The following is a 20021-nucleotide window of genomic DNA, read 5'->3' on the forward strand; positions in this document are numbered from 1 at the left end:
AGGCAGGATCCAGCTCTCAGCCTGGGTAAGCTCAGGGAGTGTCAGGACCAGGGTGCCAGGTGCAGTTTGTACATCTCAGCATAGTTTGGAGGCTTTTCTTCCTGGCCCTCACAGCTTACCCCAGCTGCAGCTGAGATGACTCCTGAACTGCTCCTTCTGGGAGGGATGAAGGGATCTGGCTGTGGAATGGTAGCAGGATCTGTGCCAGAGGCCTGGTCTGCAGAGGTGGATGGGGCAGGTCCTTATACAGAGCAAGTGCTCTGTGGCTGCAGGGCTGGCAGGCAGGCATGTGTGGGGAGAAAGGCTTTGGTGGTGTTTGTGCTGCCCTTCAAAGGTTCTGGTTGGTACCACCCACTGTCTGCACTGCGGAGCAGCAGTTCAGACAGCTGTGCCACTTAGCTAAGGGTGCCAGACACACATGCTCCTGTTCACATCAGGATTCTGCTCTGGCTCTTCCTCAGCAGACTCCACTGATTTCAGAGAAGTCTTTCATGGTGGTCACTAGTGGTGTGCCCCAAGGATCAGTGCTGGGCCCTGTGCTCTTTAACATCTTTATTGATGATCTGGATGAGGGCATTGAGTCCATCATCAGTAAATTTGCTGACGACACCAAGCTGGGGGCAAGAGTTGATCTGCTGGAGGGTAGAGAGGCTCTGCAGAGAGACCTCGACAGGCTGGACAGATGGGCAGAGTCCAAGGGCAGGAGATTTAACACATCCAAGTGCCGGGTTCTGCACATTGGCCAAAACAACCCCATGCAGTGCTACAGGCTGGGGTCAGAGTGGCTGGAGAGCAGCCAGGCAGAGAGGGACCTGGGGGTACTGGTCGATGGTAGGCTGAACATGAGCCTGCAGTGTGCCCAGGCAGCCAAGAGGGCCAATGGCATCCTGGCCTGCATCAGGAACAGTGTGGCCAGCAGGAGCAGGGAGGTCATTCTGCCCCTGTACACTGCACTGGTTAGGCCACACCTCGAGTACTGTGTCCAGTTCTGGGCCCCTCAGTTTAGGAAGGAGGTTGACTTGCTGGAGCGAGTCCAGAGAAGAGCAACAAAGTTGGTGAGGGGTTTGGAACACAAGCCCTATGAGGAGAGGCTGAGGGAGCTGGGGCTGCTTAGCCTGGAGAAGAGGAGACTCAGGGGTGACCTTACCACTCTCTACAACTACCTGAAGGGAGGTTGTAGACAGGCGGATGATGGTCTCTTCTCCCAGGCACCCAGTATCAGAACAAGAGGACACAGTCTCAGGCTGTGCCAGGGGAGGTTCAGGTTGGATGTTAGGAAGAAGTTCTACACAGAGAGAGTGATTGCCCATTGGAATGTGCTGCCTGGGGAGGTGGTGAAGTCGCTGTCATTGGAGGTGTTCAGGAGGAGACTTGATGGGGTGCTTGGTGCCATGGTTTAGTTGTTTGGGTGGGTTGGATTGGTTGATGGGTTGGACACGATGATCTTGAAGGTCTCTTCCAACCTGGTTTGGTTTATTCTAATAAAGGTTTATTCTAACCCTGAACCCCCAAGTTTTTGTGCCACACTTTCCAATCGGAGTCTTTTTGTTTTCCTTGCAGGACCTACAGGACAGATGGGGGTGGCTTTGCTGCACCTGAAGTCAGAACGTGCCACACAGTCCTGTCCAGGTGAGCAAGCCCCAGTTACTTATTGCCAGAGAACTCCCTGGTGCTGCAGGGACAGAGCTGTCCTTGCCAGTGATGGGCACAGCAGTACCTGTCAGTTTGGAAGCCAGTGAGAGTTCTGTGCCCTAAATTCTGTGGATTTACAGACTAAAGCTACTGACTGAGGTCTGCAACCAGGCTTTTGGGCCACAAGGTCCTGAGAACTGTGTGGCAGAACCATCCTGTGGTCTCCCTTCTTTGGCCATTCCCATAGGGAATAGCTCATTCTTTACAGAGTTCTTTTGAGTCCTAAGGTGTGTATCAGTTCTTACTATAAAGAACCAGTAGCAGCCAGCAGCTGCTCTGTGCTTTTGATCCAAAAATGACAGAATTCCCAGGAGCTGATGGGCCCTTTGCTCTCTACTGAGCACTTCACACCAAGAGACACTCAGTCCCCAGCAGTGTGCAGCAGGTCAGGCCCTGTGCACTGATGTCTGTCATCCCAGAGCTTCTGCACCTGGATGGGCAGCTCTCTGGGAATACAGCTGGCTCCCAGAGATGCTCCAACTTCTCTGACTCCCTCCTCTTGAAGTTTTGCCTTCCCCAGTCCTACCCTCCCCGAGATGTGCACAGGCATTGAGTACCTCAGTTGCAGAGTGGTGGAGAAGTTGGTAACTGAATATTCTCAGGAGCAGACAGAGCAGAGGCAGAACGTGGAATGGCACAAGGCAGGTGCGGGGAGAGGCAGCATCTGTTTATCGAGCACCAGAGTGGGGAATTCATTTAAAGGGCAAGGTTAAAGCACTGCCTCTGCAGGCAGGAGTTTGTAGGGGAGGAAGACTTGTAGCAAGTTTAGCACACATGACCAGAGGAAGGAATTACAGCATTTTGGGTTTGTAAAGCAGGCTTCTCCTCAAGGACACCATTTAAAGGGAAGCAGACAAAGCAGGGTCCTGTATGGCAGGGTCCTGGGCAGTGCCAGCTCTGAAACCTGAGCGCTTTACTCTTCCTGCAGGCACCTGAGGCCACCTTGCAGAGCTTCCAACACAACAAGCGCTTCCATGAGTTCTTTCAACTCATGCCAGTGAGTGCTGTACGGATTTCCTCACCAGTGCCCCTCTCCAAAATGAACAACGAATTCAGCAGCCTGGCATTTTTGATACCTGTCTGTTTGGGTAGCATTCCACAGGGAGCAGCAGAACCAGGAGCCTGTTCGATGGACTGAAAGCCGCAGTGAATGTGGCTGTGATGTGGAATTGCTCTGCTGGGCAACCCCAGGGCTGGCAAAGACAGAGGAAACACCACATGTGAGTACTGCAGCCGAGGCTTTGCTCTCTGCACACCTTCACAGTTCACATTACCTCTGCAGAAGGTTTGCCAGTGGAAAGCTGCTGGAGGAAACAAAAGCCATCTCCCAGTAATTCATCATAAAAACAAGCCTCATTGTGCTGGGACATACTGACACTGCAGCTTTTAATCTCCAGCATCATTTTATAACCATTGCTAACAGATGGGCTGATGACACTGAACTGAGCTTTAAGTAATAGCTAAAAATGGTGAAATATGATTGAACTGAAAATACCCAGGGGTACAGAACTGTCAAGCCCTGCTGCAAGAAGGAAAACTAGAGCACAGGGAAAGGCCTTTTCTGGTTCCTGAGGGAAATAGGTGGCATTTAGGTGGACAGTTATCAGAGTTCTGTTAATGACTAAGTAGTGTCTGCTTTTGGCAGCTCCTCTGTGCAATTACAACAGCTCTGCAGCACCTTACCCTTCCCCTAGCTCTGCTGCTCTGTTCCAGCATAAAAAGCATACATTTTTCTATTCCAGAATCTCCTTTATTGAAACAAGTGCCTTCCCCCCTCGAGTTTTTGTCACTGCAAAGGAAAGCAAGGAGTAATTTAAACTACCATGTTCCTGCCCTTAGTAACAATAACAAATGGGAAATTCTTAACAAAGCAGAGGGAGAGCTTTGTGGGACTGATGGAGGTTGCATGTGAATTCTGAGCAGGAGATGTCTTTTTCTCCAGTTATCATTCCAGGGTTACTGAAGGCAAGACAAGCCAGGCTTCCCCCTCCTGCCATTGTTCATGCTGTGCTGGACATCTGTTTCATATCACAGGGATGACAATGGGTCAGAGGTGATTGGAGTCCTGAGTTCTGGAATAGGGAAAATACAACAATGAAGTATTTTCTATTCAGCTCCCACTTCTATCTGCTGCAGAAAGCAAAGGGCAGGGGTTTGTTAAGCACAGTGAAGAGGCAGCCTCTGCCTGTGTGCAGTGAACTGCTCCTGCCTGTGGCAGCACCCAGCATCTCCTGCTTAAGCAGTTCCATGTAAGCCAGCTATACTCCAGTGCTGTTCTAAATCAAGCTGCTCACGTGTAAAGTGACCTAGAAAGGTTTAACTCCAGTGACAGGCAGAGGTCTGGGCAGCCTTTCTGCAGGCAGCAGCTAATAAGACACAATACAGAGTTTCTTCTGCTACACAGTGGGTTTCAGTCTGTTTCTGTATTGTACTCAGACCCTTTCTTTATTCCTCCTGCCTGGTTTGGGGCTGTTGCTTCGGTGCACACTTGGTAAGCCAGGCTGGACTAGCTCTCCACAAGCCTCCATCCCATCAGTGTTATCTGGACTGTCATTCACACCTACAACAATCCACACCAAACAATTAAACCAAAGCACATGGGTGAACACGATGCTGAATGCTTTATTTCTGTTTGCATTAACTGTCTGACAGAGAAGAATGACAAATTCCAAACTGTTTAAATTAGTTTCCCATGCACCAGGAGCTGAGGTAAAACCCTGCTGCTTTTTCAGAAGCTGCCAGCCACTGCAGGCAGTATTAAATGCATCAAATGTAACAACCTGCTAAAGACAGCACTGAAGGCTTTGTTAGAGCTGCTCTGGCCTTCAGCAGGCGCAGGTTTCACTCTCGGGAGGTGATCCTGCAGTCGGGTGTGTGTGCTGGCTCTGCTGCCACAGCACTCAAAGCCATTCCTCTTCACCTCCCTCACAGAGGATTTTATTTTCATGTTTTAGAAAAGCTCTTCAGGCACACAATTCTCTTCTGATGAATAAAACTCCTCCCAGCCACAGAACCTTGCAGGAGGCTACAATGCAAGCTCAACAAGTCATGATGAGAGGAACCTCTCCAGGTTCTGCGCTAGTAAAAGCAGCCTAAAGAGGCTTTGGTTCCTGCATGATCTGTGGCACCAGGGCTGCCAGATTATCAGGCTGGACTTTGTAAGAGTTACTGTGACAAAGGAGCAGCTGCTCTGAACACGACTGTAGGGACTGCTGCAGAGCGGTTAGACACAGAAGCAATCTTCCCTCACCACTCCTACCACACAGATGCAGTTTGAGCAAGGAGAAGCCAGCAGCCTGCTCACCTGTGCTGCCATTAGAGCAAGCTTACCACTCCCAAAGTCCAGCGAGTAGTGGCAGAAACACAGCGTATGGAGGGGAGTGAAAAGTGGAAAGAGCAAAACCATTTATGAAAGGTTCCTGGAAAAGATTCCTGGTTTTTAGGAAAAAAAACAACACCTAGAAAAAGTTACAGAGCTAGACCTGTCCTGGAAGGATTCATAAGGCAATCCCTGACACAGCAGAACAGCTGAAAGGTCCAACCTCAGGGGCAAGCAGGAATAGCTGCAGAGCCCGTGCTCAGATGGGATCGATCCCCTCCCCAGTGCTGCCTTAGCAGTCTGTCCCAATCTTCTCTTTCACACCATTTACCTGAGCCTGGGTTCCCCAGGTAAGTGACAGTGTCACAAGGAACAAAAGTGGGATTCCTGGGAGTTATAGGTTAACTTTAAGAACACAGTTTTGAAGAGGAAAAGGAAATCTGGCTCTACCTTTTCTTACCCACAGTGAAAACAGAAGAGGTTTTACAGTGGCATCTGAAAGGCTTTAATAGTTGAGTAGAGGGGAAGGTTAAGGCAGCCACAGACATTTTGTGCAGCACAGACACAAGCTCCCCCTTAAACAACAGCTCTGCCCACTGCCACAGCTCCTGCTGAAGCCACTACATTCAGCCATCTCTCTCCTGAGGATCACAGGTCTGCCTCCTTCTAAAACAGTAAATTAGGAATTACAAAGATTTTCAGAAGTCCTGTGCCAGGAGGGTCAGCTCTCACTCCATGTGAAATTAATCCTCTCCACTCCTGCCTCATGTGCTGCAGTGCAGCCCTGCTCACAGACATTCCAACACGTGATGAAGCTGCTGCACCTCTCAACTGCCATTCAACAGGATGTGGAGAGTTACTCTTCAGATGCACCACAATGTTCAAACATCACAGAAATCACTAGACTCACTCTCTACCTTGAGGGGAGCCCCCCCCCGAACTGATCATGTATTGCCACTGCAGAGGAAAGGCCCTCGGCTAGTGTGCTGCAGAGTGTGGCTCTGGTATGGACAGAGCAGGAGGTGCCAGAGGGCAGCAGCCATCACCAGCTCCCTGCTAACCTGTTTCAGCTTCCAGCTTCTGTATCTCATTTTGGCCAGCCTCTGCCAGGCAAGATAAGAGCCTCTTGTAGGCTTCTCTGTGGAGAAAACAAATGACTGTAACCTTACTGAACAGTCCCAGGAGCAGGAGAAGCCTCTTGTTCCCAAATCTACTCTTTCCACACTGGGATGGTAAAACACAGCAATTCCCCCCCTCTCCTCCCCACCCACTGCTGTATTTCAGGGAGTTTCACCAACCTGCCTTTTTTTCTTACTCTGTAGGTAAAGGAGTGAATTCTACACATAGGAATTGGCTATGGGAAACATCATCAACAGACCAAAAGCAAATGGTGCACATGATGACCCTTCTGCTGGACCCTGCCTGAGCTCCCTTGGACAGAAGCAAATGTCTTGTTTGGTGGAGGATGACAGCAAGGGAATGACAGCAGTGAGCGCAGTCCCTTTGTCACTGATCACAGTGAGCAGCCTGTGACTTGTCCCGGCACGGCCTCGGCTGGCTGGACAGCTCCGGCTGAGCACACTGCAGCCCCATTCGTGTTTGCTCTGGGTGCTGCTGTCTGACACGGCCTTCTTCCCAAAGCCTCTGCTGCTCAGCCCCAGCCCCAGAGACAAAAGCAAAGCAAACCTGTGTGCGGTGTTCCTGCCCAGCCCCTGCTTGTGCTCCGCGTCCTTCAGAGCCTGCGTGGCCGCGGGGATCAGGCCGACCACCAGCGGCTGGTCCAGCGCTGCCACTGCCTCCAGCACACCGAACACCCGCGGGGCAAAGAGGGCTGTGTGCTCCTGGATGAGCTGCCTGCAGGCACACAGGTGTGGGCCAGGTCAGCGCCAGCTGCAGAGGACAGCTGAGGGGTCCCATCAGAGCGGCCTGGCTGCAGGGTGCACTGAGGGGCTCTGCATGGACACCTCCCCTGAAGGAAGCCTCCCCTGAAGGAAGCCAGGCCAATGCCCCACACCTTTACAGTGAGCCAAGGAGCTGGAAAACCTGAGCCTGCTGTTTAAGTTCTATCCAGTGTTTCAGAAGTCCAGCAGCAGAGCAGGAGACCTGGAGTCAAGCCTGCAGAAGTAGTTGGCATTTCCTGTAAAGCTCCTCTGGACCCTAAGCAAGGCACCCATCTGTCTTCCTGAGGGCTTGAAGCCTGTAAAGATCACAACTCTGAACCAAAGTATCACCCCAAGGATGAAACATCCCAGGGAAGGGATGTACCACGTGCAGAGGGCCTGGCATGCCCATGAAGAGCCCTTCTGAGTCTCTCTGGAGCTTTCATCTAGACATGGCCCAGGACAGCACCAGTACTTAGCTGTGCACGTCTGCAGGTCCCAGGCCATGCAGCTCTTCTAATGCATCCTTGTGAGGAACAGGACTGAATTAGCAGAGGTATGGAACTGACATTCTACCAATGGTACTTGTTTGTCACTAAGTCAGATTGAGGGCAAACAAAAGCTAAGTTTGTTGCCCAAGGATCTGATCTCCAGACACTTCCAGCTGGGCACACACCTCACAGCACCTCACACCAACCACCCCACTCAGCTTTGCCCACACCTTCATTATATACCTGTCAAACCAGCACCCAGTCCAGGACAAACTGGGTTCTTAATCTCTGCCCTGGCCTTCTGGTCCAGCTGTGTGTCAAAGCCAGTGTCAAAAGCAGCGTTTTCCAGACCCCATAGCCAAGTGGCACTGCAGCACGCTGGGGAGAGTTTTTATTTTCACTTGGCTTGCAGCAGCTTCCCTGCCAGCTGGCAGGCTTCCTGCTTACCTAAACACAGAAGTCAGCTGGGTGGCACGTTCTCCTCCTGACCCTGCTTGGCAGCCTTCTACCAGGCACTGCACGATGTCTGTAGATATTTTTTTAACTGTAAAAGAGAAATCCCAAGATTCACACAGAGCTCTTGAACTGACCATCTGGAGAATGTCTTTCATGGGGACTACAATTTTTAAATGAGAAAAAACTTGTTTCTCTTGCTGTGATGTAAGGGCAGTGGCTGTCAGAGCAGCTAGACTGGCTACCCAGCCCAGAGTGAGTGCCAGATTGCTGCAGAAGGCTCTTTCATCCCCAGCAGCCTTTAAACACACAGAGCTTTAAGTACACTATAGTCTCTTGAAGTCAGGAGAGTGAAATGAGGCAAGACTTCTCTGCCTCGTGGAGACAGCAATCCCTGACCAGTTAAAGAAGAAGGAGAGCTTGAGCAAAGTGTCTCTGTCACCTCACCCAGGAGCCCTGCACGGTGCAAGATGCTCAGCAGTGCAAACCCCTTGCAGGAGTGCAGAGGTACCGAAGCACACAAGCAGCTCACCTTGTGGCTCATTAACCAGCACCAGGCTCCTCAGCACGGCTGGCAGAGCCAGCTCCACGTCACACAGCTCAGGGCTCTGCGTCCTCTGCAGCACTTCCAGCAGGAACGCCAGGACCGAGGCCAAGCGAGGCGGCGGAGCAGCACCTCTGAACTGCAGGTAGTGGTCACTGGGAAAGTAAAGCAAAGCAGCACAGCTAGCATCTGCTGTTTTCCATTCAGTGCAAGCACCATACACCTTAAAATAACTCTGTGATATCGCAGCAGGAGGCCCATTACATAGATTTCCATCTTTATCTAGGCTCAGCTAATAGCTTCTATTTGTCTTAGTCTTAGAACAGGCCCAAATTTGTCAGAGGACGCCTTTGCTGAGGGAGGTGAGAAATAGCAGCTCTCACAGCAGCAGAGAAAGAGCCAAGAGTGACTATAAATGTTAAAATGCAAGGCAGCTTCATAAGGTAACTGAGAGTTGAGAACCAAGAGTCTAAGACCCAACACACAAACAACATGCAGGCTCTTCCCACCGCCAAGCCAGGGGCTGCTGAGGGAAGCAGCAGTGTGCCCCTTTCCTGAGCTGTCTGAACAGCTGAGGCAGTGCTGGTGCTTCACTGCTCCTTACTTTATGACCTGCAGAGTGGTCCTGCGCAGGCGCAGCAGCTGTGGAGCCGTGAGGGAGCTGCACAGGGCACTCAGCACAGGATGTGGCCCCGAGCCTGCTGCCAGTGGAGAGGAAGGCAGGAAGCGGCCAAAGTACTGCTGGATGATGCTCCCCAGCAGCTGGTTCAAATAGGCACCCTGGGCCTGGCACTGGCTGCATATGAAGGACAGGCCCTGCGGAGGAAAATACCAACACATCAGAAACCGAATCAGTTTGTAGCAGTATCTGTGAATGAATCTGAGACAAGGCCTCCAGGCTGTGACCTGCTGCCCACCCACCTGCAGCACCAACAGACAGCACCTGCTGCAGACAGGGTGGGCTGCAAGTCAGGAGACCCAAGGCAAGGCTGACAAAGGAAAAGAAAAGTGTTACAGGCTAAGTAATACTTTGGAAGGTAAGTTTTAGGACACCCTTCAAATCTGAAATAAATCCCTGCCATGCCAGCCCTGAGAAGTCCAAGGGATCCTCCTTTCTTTGGTAGACCCTGTACAGAGCTGACAAAGAGAGAGGATAACCTCACCTCTTTGGAAAGCACTGTCTGAGATTCTGTACCAACAACTGCAGAAAAATAGACACCTGGAATTGTGGAATGAGAAGAATTCTGCTCATAAGGTGAACAAATTCAGGGGCAGGGTGTATAGGGGATTCAGAGTTCTTTGAACATCTGTTTAAGACAAGGCTACAGCTGCTGTGGGTTATGCAGTGCAGGCTGCACTGACCCAGAGAAAAGGCTGTGCTGAAAATGCTGGTCCAGAAAGTGCCTGTCTGAACGCTCCCCATGGCACTCTGCAAAAAGAATTCTTCTGGCTGGTACAAGCTGCTGTCAGAGAAGTTTTAAGCTTCCTTCCCTTTCCTTTGATTACTGAAAGCAAGAAGAACAAATAACTAAGAAAGAAAAAAAAAAAGTCCAGTGCTCTCCAATCCCAGGGGTCACAGCCAGTGGCACAAACAGAAGCCTCTTGAGAATCCACAGTTTTCACAAGGGTTTTGTCCACGAGGAACAATAGCATAAAAGAAGTTCAAGCAGAGTTCCCTAGACAGCAGCTTCAACAGCACTTCAAACTTCCACTAGCACTGCAATCCAGACCCCATCTGCCTGAATAATGATGGTTGCTGAGGAGAGCTAATGCCCCCAACACAGGAATGAAAAGTTCAAGACAAGCTGCTTTTGTTCCCCAGCTCCTGACAGCATATTTCTGCTGCTTTGTGCTACCAGCCCCTCCTCACAAAGATTCTCCTGTCTTTGTGTCTTCAGAAAATAAAACAAGCAAGTTGAGACTTGGCTAAGGGTCTTCGAGGCACTTCCTGGACATGGAGAGTTCCCACTTTTGGTTCCACAGAGAAACACAAGATTTCAGCAAGTGAGGTGCCTCAGAGCTTGCCTGGGACCTGCTGCAGGTCATGGTCTAGAACCCAGTCAATCACAGCAGCCCCCAGCCAAACCCTACAGCGCAGGTGGGCATTAAGGGGTTGATACAGTTTTCTTTCTGAGCTGTGTGCTTCAGCCATCTTCTGAGGTTAACAAACCACCAGAACACCCAACAAAGACACACTGAGGGGAGCAGCTGCTCCTCTGAGCAGAAACCCAACTGACTGCTGTGCATGCTCACTGCAGAACCCTCTGTGGCTGGAGCTGCCCTCCTGATTTATCCCTGGCTCTGTATTCACCTGCCTGATGAGGACTACAGTGTCAGTCCTGCTGCTGGAATCAATCTGCTGCTCACTAATTAATGCTCTACAATCCCTACTAAACATCCTGTACCTCACAAAACCCATTGATAAGCTTGCTCAAGTACTGGACCACAGGGCTTTTAAGGTCTGATCTCTGGCAAGTGCTGATCCTGCACAGCCCCAGTACAGCCACTGGAAAATGCATGTGCCAGGCTCTGCTCAGAGCTAAGTCCTTTCACCACTCTCTTCTGTTTAGACAGGAATCAGCCAGCTCCTGTGTCTGGGCAGGACTGATGCTGGTAAATCAAGCAGGGCATCTCTCTTCCATCAGGATCCTTATCACACCTGCTCCCTGCACTTTCACTGCATCCTGCAAGACAGGTTTGACCCAGCACTGCCTGCAGAGAAGTGTCTGGAACCAATTTGGCCTCCAAGGAGCTCAGAAGAGATTTTTTTTTTTTAAACTAATAGTGAAATATTTTCATTTTGAGAGGATTCTAAATCACAGTTTTTCCACTCTCCTAACTAAAGGGTGGGGGAAGTGTTGTGGAATGAAAGGAACCTTTTGAAGCTCCTGAAATGCTGGAGTTCTGCAAATACAACCGAAGAATTAACACTAAAGAATGACTTGCTTTCCAGAACAAAAACATCCCCTGCAGTGTGGCTCTTCTCCTGAAGAGCTCCCAGAGTGCAGACATTACCTGGAGATAGAGAGGAAGGCTCTCCTGGATGGCAGCAAGCAGGGCCAGGGGCAGCTCCTTGTCCTGCTGCAGCACCAAATGTGGCAGCAGCAAGCAGTCCACGATGCGGAACAGCAGCTGCTGCGCTTTGGAGGTAGCCAGGATGGGTGCCCAGAACTTCACCAGGCATCCTGTTGAGAAAGAACCAAGAAGTCCCAAAGCTCTTCAGTCAGAAGAAACACATGAAAACTCAAAGAGAGCCACCAAAGGGGCAGTTACATCACACTAGATAATCCAAGAGTCAAAACAACAACTGAAATGCCACTGAAGCTGGAAGAGCCCAGTGAGGGCAGCTCAGCACTCACAGCTCAGCACTGTGGAGGCTCTAAATGAACTCAGTACAGCCACAGATTTGTAGGCAAGGGGCAGTATAAGACCTCAGTGACTTTGCTTTTGAAACACTGAGAGCACAGTAGGGAGAGGGTGGGGGGCAGTATTAAACGTCACATTTCGCTGATTCCTCAGAAGCATTTCCTGAAAGAAAAGAGGCTTCAGAATACTTACCAATGATCCAGTATGTGAGCTGCAAACCTTCTGGAGGTCCTTTTGCCTTCAGATAAGGTTTTACATACTTTAACACATCACCCAAATACTCCAGAGACTTGGCTACCATGGCAGATTTCTCAGGGAGTGTCTGAAGGCCCCTGTACGTTCTGCCAACGGCCTGAGGAAACACAAACATTGAAACAAACCAAAATAAGCTCACAGAGTCTCTTTCCAGGTTCCTGCAGGCAGTTTCTCTTTGCACACCAAACAAGACCTGGTACGTCACTTCTTTCCCTTCACATTGTCCCATGACACCAACAGAGAGATTTGTAGTACCTTAATGAAGTGGACAAGAGCACTTTTGGGGTCTTGCTTGACAGCTGCTTCCTCAGCCTGAGCCTTTGAAAGGATGCTTTCCACTTCTGAGAGCTTGAAAACCAACCTTGTCATCTCAGTCAGTTGCTCCATGTAGGCCTTCCCTGTTACAAGAGAGCACATCAGGGTTTGACTTTAGCAGCAAGATCAAGGGGCAGATGACTTCAGAATGTCTACAACAGAAGGACCCTGCAGCTGGCTGCATCTCTCTAGGCAAAGAGGATCTGCCTCCACTTGTTACATTTGTAATGCAGCTATAGGAGGATGCAGAGCACGAGGGACATCCAAGGCCTTCGTTTTACTGATGGCTTTTTCAAAATCTACAAAGTGTGTCTGAAAAACAGTTGCTAGAGGATGTGTTCCAAAAAGAATGAGACCCACAGTGTTGTACAGAAGAACTCAGGAAGCACTGCTGTAAGAAAGCAAAACGCACAGTGTAGACAAGAGAGGAATTCCTTGCAACTGGATTTGTTTTCCTGTTTTTCTTTCTTTTGGGGCACTCACAGCATAATTTCTGACTATTCAGGTTTCCACTTTCTCCAGAGCAGTTTCTCCATGGGAAGGAAAGCAGCTTGTCTCCTTAGGAGCAAGTCTGTGCTGTGTGCTTCCAAGGAAGCAAGCTCTTTTATCTCTGTTTGTGAGGAACTTGCTGTATGCAGAGCAGGCAAACTCTGAGCGAACAGCAAAGCAGCGTAGAGAAACACATCTTGTAATCAGGTGAGAGCAAAGGAACACAAACAGGAAGGCATTTTGTAATTAGCTGGAAATGTTTGCCAGGTTTGCAGTATGGATTTGTAGCTGTAAACACCAGGCAGTGTGGCACTCACCAGCTCTTGGCTCAGCACCTGTCTTGGCCAGCACCCTGCCGGGCTGATCCAGAAACATCTGCAAAACGCAGCGGAACCAGGAGCGCACGGTCAGGGCCTCGAAGGAGGAGTAGCCCATGCTGGAGAAGGCCTCACTCAGGGCACTGCACGGGTAGGAAAGGAAGAGAGAAGTCTGACAGGAGCACGCAGAAATGTGGCAGTGTCTCCTTAGCTGCAGACAGCACACAGAGACAGCTGGAAGTCAGCAGGCAATCTTTCGGTGCACTCGGCAGGCTTGGCTCAGGAGATCCTGTTGCCCAGGAGAACTGCATCAGGCTAGCAGTGCCACTTGGCAGTGCAAAAGCAGGTACAGAGCTACAGAACATGGGGGGAAGTCCACATGGTGGGAGATGCCTCATTCCTCCCCTCCTCACCTGGAGGGACAGCCTGCCAACCAAACACTGGCTGCTGCTCCCTCAGCCAGGTGTCCTGCCAGAGCCAACAGCACCAACATGCTGTTCCTCACCAGCACTCCCTGCACACCTGTACCCTGCTGTCCAACACTCCCAGTGTGCCAGCAGCTGCCTCTTGTCCCAAGCCCATCAGCGCCACACCATTAATTCTGCAGAAACCCCTCACTAAGCACCCAGGACTGCTCTGTACCCTGCTCAGAACCCCTACCAGCTGAGCTCCATGGGTGCTTCAGGCCAGGGCAATCTGAACACAGTTCCACCTCTGTACAAGAGATTTCGTCCCTGCTCAGTCCTAGGTGCTTAGACTTTCATAGGCAATGCTTGTGCTCTTTGCTTGAGGTGTGCACACATAAATCTGCTGATTTTCTGCTGAATTTTTAGTTATGCTTGCAAGAGTAAGTCAGCACAAGAAAGAAACCAGACTGGATTCTGTCTCTCACTAAACAACATCAATAAAGGTTTTTCCCCATTTTGTTTAGTTAAAACCAATAGCAACTCTGCACATCCCTGCTGCCAACATAAACAAGGCCACACGCAAGCAAGTAACCCCCTGCGGGGTGTGGCAGCTGATCCACAGAGCTTCAGCAGATGCAAAGACCTTGGAGCACCTCGATGAAAACATCCCACTCTGGAGCAACACCGGACACAGGTCTAAAGAAAGAATGGGAGGGTCCTGAAGTAGCAGCAGTGGCAATTGTCACCTGTTTGGGATGAGGTGACTCAGGTATCTTGCCACCAGCTGAGGCCACACCATGTCATCCCACCCGAACAGCTGCATCACCGACAGGACGGGCTGTGGCTGCAGGTCCGAGAGGGCTTTGCTGGGCATGTCCAGAGCCAAGAGAGTAAAACCTGGGTGTAAAGAGAGAAAACACAGCGCCTTGCCAGTGGTTCCTCTGTGCAACTGCTGCAGTTATTAATTACAGGGAATGAGAGAATCAGTCAACAAAGCCTGACTCTGGAGGGCAGTGAAATAAATGGGCTCACAGTGCCCAGATTCTGCAGCACTGGTCACAAGGATGGCTACTGAACCTGCCTGCACTGAGAAGCTGCCCTTGCAGTAGCCAGCAAAGGCTGCTCTCAGGAGCCAGGCAGAAGCTGGCTGCAGGGTGCAGGGCCAGACCCCTTAAGCTGTGAAGGGGTCACCTTTCCTTGTCTGCCCTGGAACAGAACAGCAGGTCACAGAGGCCCCATACTGCCTTAGGTGAGGAAGCAAGTTGGGAAGGACTCCTTCCACATTATGCATTGCTTCTCCAGCATCCAGCCATGGCAAGGGTGGAGCAGAGACAGGGGTGTGCTAGGGCAGAGCATGGCAGGGGCACTGCGACAACTGTGGCTACTGCTCTGCCCTGGCTGCAGCTCTAAGGTGAGAGGCCCTGGAAGCTGGGCAGGAGCTGCCTTCCTCTGCAGTGCTGCCCTGGCTGCAGCTCTAAGGTGAGAGGCCCTGGCAGCTGGGCAGGAGCTGCCTTCCTCTGCAGTGCTGCCCTGGCTGCAGCTCTAAGGTGAGAGGCCCTGGCAGCTGGGCAGGAGCTGCCTTCCTCTGCAGTGCTGCCCTGGCTGCAGCTCTAAGGTGAGAGGCCCTGGCAGCTGGGCAGGAGCTGCCTTCCTCTGCAGTGCTGCCTCACAGGTCTGTGCAGCAGGGCACAGCGGCACCTCCCTGCTCTGAGCAGAGCTGGGCTTCTCCTTTGCTACTTCCCTTAACTAAAATAAAGACATCAGACACTGCAGGAAGGGAATGGAAGCTCTGCCATGGACAACCTCCCGCTTTGATGTGCACTGCTGCTCCCACACCTGCTGGCAGTGAGCCCACCACTGCTGCACACTGCCTCCTTCATTAGTGCTGCCTGCTAACTACTGTTGAGCTGCCTCAGACCAGGGCTGGTTTAACCTCTGTTACTGACCCTGTGCTTCTGAGCTTAGAACCTTATCTAATTCATACCACGATGAGAAAAAAACTCACTTTATTTTTCACTTCTTAGTTACATGGATCCAAGCTTTGACTGTGGCTACAGAACTCAATGCTGGCTACCAATGGTAAAGCTCAAGCTGGGATTTCCATCTATCCACTGACGTGCTGACTCTTTGCACATGGAGTTCACATACATATGGAACGTGGTCCAGGATTAGAACACTCCAGTGTAAAAGAAAGATAAAGAATTCAAATGATTAAATACTTTTGGGACCATGAGCATAAGGGTCCAGCAAAAAAACCCTGGTCATGGAGTCAGCCTTTGAAATTTGCCTAGGAATGTCAAACAGTATTTAAAGAAACTGAGTCTGATTTGCAGCTATGGTGAACAGTTCAACAGCAAACTGTAATAAAATTCTACAAGATGTAAGTTGCAGATAAATTATTCTGATTTTATGTCCCATCTGCAGTGTTGATCACAACCTGTCTCTCGCAGGAGCCAGGCTTGTGCAGCTTCAGCCCTCTCTGAAGCTCTCAGCCTGTCTGCATTCCAGCAGGTGAGTCACTTCTTGTCCAGACCTCTGGCACAGAACTCACCTTTCTGCATTCATTCCTCTTTCAGTGCCCCCCAGAAGCAGGAACACCCCCGGTGTAAAACCCTTGCAGGTCTGTGGCCCAGCCAGCAGCAGCAAGGGCAGCAGGGGGCTGGGTGCTCACCTGCAGCAGTGTCAGCCAGCTGCGGGGAAGGGGGCAGCTGGGCCATCCTCTGGCTCTTCAGGTAGGGGAAGAAGTTCCTCCAGAGAGCAGAAGCCACAGCAAGGTGGTGCTCTCTAGCTGCGGCTGGGGCACTGCTGGCACGGCTGTGCACGCTCCTGGGGACACAAACACAGGGAGAACACAGACCTGAGACAGGCACCCAGGTTGCTGTGGTCTGCAGCCTGAACCCTCCTACGGAGGGGTGAGTGAGGGACAGGGAGCACACAGAGCTCATGCTAATTACTAATGTCAGCCATTAATTGTATGCCTTTGAGAGCAGCAGATCAAAATGAGAAGTAGCAGCTCCGAAATGAGTACCTGCACGCTGCAGTGCCAGCACCACAGGAGGCTCTGCTCAACACCCACAGCTGGGTGCTGCCCCACGTCTGTGCTGGGGGAGTTGCAGCAAGTCATGGCCAATGACTCTGACCAGCTGCAAAGCTTTCCTCAGGACTCTCTCTCATTTGCAAAACCTCACCAGGTCCCAGTTCAGCTGGGCACAAAGACTGGTTTGGATGTGGTCTGCCAGCAGTGAGCAGAGCCAGGACAGGAGCTGCACTGCTCACAGCAATTCAGTAACACACTCGGTTCCCTTTGATTCCTCTAGCACCGTTTCTGCTTCTGGGACCCAATTCTGCCCTGCTTACATCCAGACTAGGCAGTGAAGCTGCACAAGGACCTTCTCTCCTCTAAGTGGGCTCTCCAAAGAAGGGTGCCTGGCATCTGCCTTAGCCATCTATGCAAAGCAGCAGGCTGTGCAGCCTCCCCAAGTGAGGCAATACATCTGTGTCAGTGGAAGGGCAGCAGTGATGTTTATTCAGTCACCCACGCAATGCCTGCAACAGGTAAGTGCCCAGGATTGATGAGACTCCTCGGTGTGCTGCACTGAGGGAGCAACCTCTCCCAGCACCTCTGTGAATCTCACACCCCACAGATGAATGCAGCTCTGCCCTGTGTCCAGGCTCCCACATTTCCCAGCACTGGACAAGCTCCAGACATCTCCGTTTCTGAAACCATACAGCCCTGGTTTGCCATGGTGTGAAGTGCCCTGGAACCACCATTTGCCTCACTGCACTGGTAATAACCTGCTGTAGTTTGTTTGTTTTACATGAGGATTTCAAGGTGTTTGCCATCAGATCAGATAAAGCCTGGGTTTGTGCTGCCTGAGTGAGGGCTGTGCTGGGGGTACAGCAGTAATGTAGGACTGTTTATTGCAGCCTTTTATGCGGATGCAGAGACTGTAACCATAAGCCCTGCTTTGGCACTCCTAAGCCAGGCCTTTGCAAGCCTGGCTTACTGTGATGTGGTGAAGCCTTAGGTCAAGCTGGGGAAGTCAAACACAAACTGCAGAAGCTGCTACCAGTCCATACCCTGCACCAGCTGCAGGCTGGTATCCAGACTTCATACAGTGTCATTTAGCTTCACCTACATGGGTTCAGAACTCTCCAAAGGAGAGATGCCTTCTCCTCCCACCAGCACTGCCAGGCACATATGGTACCAGCCTCAGGGGCTGCCAGTCTGAAACACAGGCACTGCTTCCCCCACGGATGGGACTCCCAGTTCCCAGGCCAGGACAGCCACAGCATCCACAGATCTCAAGTGCCCAGCACAGCCAAGACTAAGCTCAGAAAGTCTTTCCAAAGGACCTGAATGACCTTTGGATGCTGAAACAAACACAGAATTAAACCCCACCACCTGCAGAATCAACACCCTTGGCTAAATCTAGGGAGACTGGCTAGAGATGTATGAGTATTTCTAAAATGATAAATGGCTTCCGTGCTCAGAATTTCAACTACTAACAGCAGCCCCTTCCAGGAGAGCTCCAGCAAACTGAAATCAAAGCAAGTATCTTCACACTCAAAGTCAGGCAACAGGGACACCAAACTCCCCTCCCTGCCTCATGGCACAACTGATTTCATTACTCCTGATAATTTGGGAAAAATACAGGCATTTTCTGATGTTTTTACAGAAAAACCTCTACAGTGAAAGCTCAGCACCAGCCCTGGGCCAGCCACCAGCTCCCACTGCTCTGCCTGCCTTCAACACCTCCTGCCCTTGCTCTGTGCTATCCCCTGTCATGGAGAGAGGATGTTGCTACTACTGCCAGAAAGAACTGCTCAAAGTTTTCTGTGCAGCCACTGAAAGAATGCAGAGGCCTCATCACAAGACACAGACTTAAATGTTTCAGCTCTTTTTCCTGTTTTGCTCTTCTAACCTTGAAGTAGAAGACCCCTGGAGTGCAGAGGCAGAGGAAGCCTCCCATCCCTTCCAGGGTTAAAGGATGCTTTTGTAAGCTGTGGAGGTCAGATTAACCTTTTGCTCACAGCAGGGCTGGCTATTGGTGGTGTTTTTTACTGTCTTTAACACAGGTATAGGATCGATAGGAAGCGAGACAAAGGGCTCCGGAGGCCCCGGCTGCACCGGCTCGGGGTTTGGCTGAGGCACAATCCTGCAGCACGCCGAGGCTGGGGGGATTAGCCTGCTTGTGTTGAGTAAACCCATGATACTCAATAAACAGTTGCTGTTGTAAACCCCTTAGGACGTGCAAAGCCACACGAGTTGGCATTAGACCAGATAAGCTGCCGAACCAGCTGTAATCTCATTTAGACCTGAGCTGATCCTCCTGTCCTTTCATTCCGCAGGATCAAAGCAAACCACTGAGGAGGCAGCTGCCTTACAGCAGCCGCGCTCGCTGGATGTGGCAAACGGCTCAGAAATTCCTCTCCTTGAAGCCAGCCTGCTCATAATCTGCCCAGAGCCTGCTCAATCAATGGGGTGCTGCATTCATCAGCTTGATTAGCACAGCCCAACTGTTTGCTCCATGGGGTGGGGGAACTGCTGCAAGCCAACTCTGCAGCCCAGCTCTCGCTGCTGACCCTTCCTTTCTGGCAAGCAGCCTTTGTGTTCTGGCTGTGCCACCCCAGGATGACTTCAGCCACTTCAGTTTGTGCAGACCAGCAACAGAAGCACTTCACCAGCACCCGGGTGGGAGGCCCTGATACACAGTGAATGCTCCCAGGCACAATTACTGGCTACCTGCTCACAGGCCTGCATGCATCAGTGACAATGAGCAATGCTTTCTGAGCTCAGTGCAAGTGAAAGCAGAGATTGCAGCAGTGCAGCAGCATAAATGCAGCCTGAAGTTATGGATCTGGAAGCAGGCATCCCAAGAAAAAGATTCCCATTCCCCTTTCACTGTGCTCTCCAGAATTAGCAAGAACTATTTTTGTTGTTGCAGAAACGGATAGCAACTGAGCAAAAATTAATCCAAGACACTGGCTCAAAAGAGACTCCACGGTGCAGGCTTCCAGTTTACAGCCAAAAAATGTTACAGTGTAAGTCCAGAGCCTTAGAAGAACAGAGTGCAACACAGATGCGTGAGCTGCTCCATTGCCCAGCACTGAACTCTGCCCTAGAACAAATATTCACAGGAAAAGTTAGACTTGGAACTTCAACTGGAATAGGAAAAGACAATGATCGTTAAAAAGTATTTTCCAGTCCTTTGACTTGCCTATAGTACTGACTGTTCAAAACCTAACTCTTCTGGTGAAGCTGCACTGGCAAAAAGATAAGAAAACACAGGAGTGATTGGTGGGTCATGTACAAGTGACTCCTGGATCACTCCTTGGAGGGTGACCACAGAACTGAGCTTGGCCAGGGGAACAGGAGAGGCCTGGTACCCCTCACAGATGAGGTGAACACAGCAGTGTCTGCCTGACTTCTCTGCAGCCACTGTGACTTTACAGCACATCCACATGCACAAACTGAAGGTGGAGGACTCCT

At 50.9% G+C, this 20021-nt stretch overlaps 1 protein-coding gene across 2 annotated transcripts in view; it reads right to left on the minus strand.

The window, feature by feature from the left end:
- Positions 1–3411: 3411 nt before the first annotated feature.
- The window catches only part of MMS22L (MMS22 like, DNA repair protein), a 43858-nt gene continuing 27248 nt past the window's right edge, over positions 3412–20021 (minus strand). The window contains exons 15-27 of one of the 2 annotated variants that reach the window (XM_068160414.1): positions 16200–16354; positions 14275–14425; positions 13122–13264; positions 12256–12398; positions 11938–12097; positions 11395–11564; positions 8984–9195; positions 8368–8534; positions 7830–7926; positions 6698–6865; positions 6073–6149; positions 5023–5111; positions 3412–3764 (exon numbers count right to left, since the gene is read on the minus strand). In XM_068160414.1, coding sequence (XP_068016515.1) covers positions 3693–3764; positions 5023–5111; positions 6073–6149; positions 6698–6865; positions 7830–7926; positions 8368–8534; positions 8984–9195; positions 11395–11564; positions 11938–12097; positions 12256–12398; positions 13122–13264; positions 14275–14425; positions 16200–16354 — 1804 coding nt within the window. In that variant the 3' untranslated portion in view covers positions 3412–3692. The remainder of the gene's footprint in view (positions 3765–5022; positions 5112–6072; positions 6150–6697; positions 6866–7829; positions 7927–8367; positions 8535–8983; positions 9196–11394; positions 11565–11937; positions 12098–12255; positions 12399–13121; positions 13265–14274; positions 14426–16199; positions 16355–20021) is intronic. The other variant, XM_068160415.1, reaches the window with a different exon arrangement.

This window comes from Melanerpes formicivorus, unplaced genomic scaffold (assembly GCF_026170545.1).
Source record: "Melanerpes formicivorus ecotype bairdi unplaced genomic scaffold, bMelFor1.0.p_v2 SCAF_50, whole genome shotgun sequence".
Taxonomy (NCBI): Eukaryota; Metazoa; Chordata; class Aves; order Piciformes; family Picidae; genus Melanerpes; species Melanerpes formicivorus.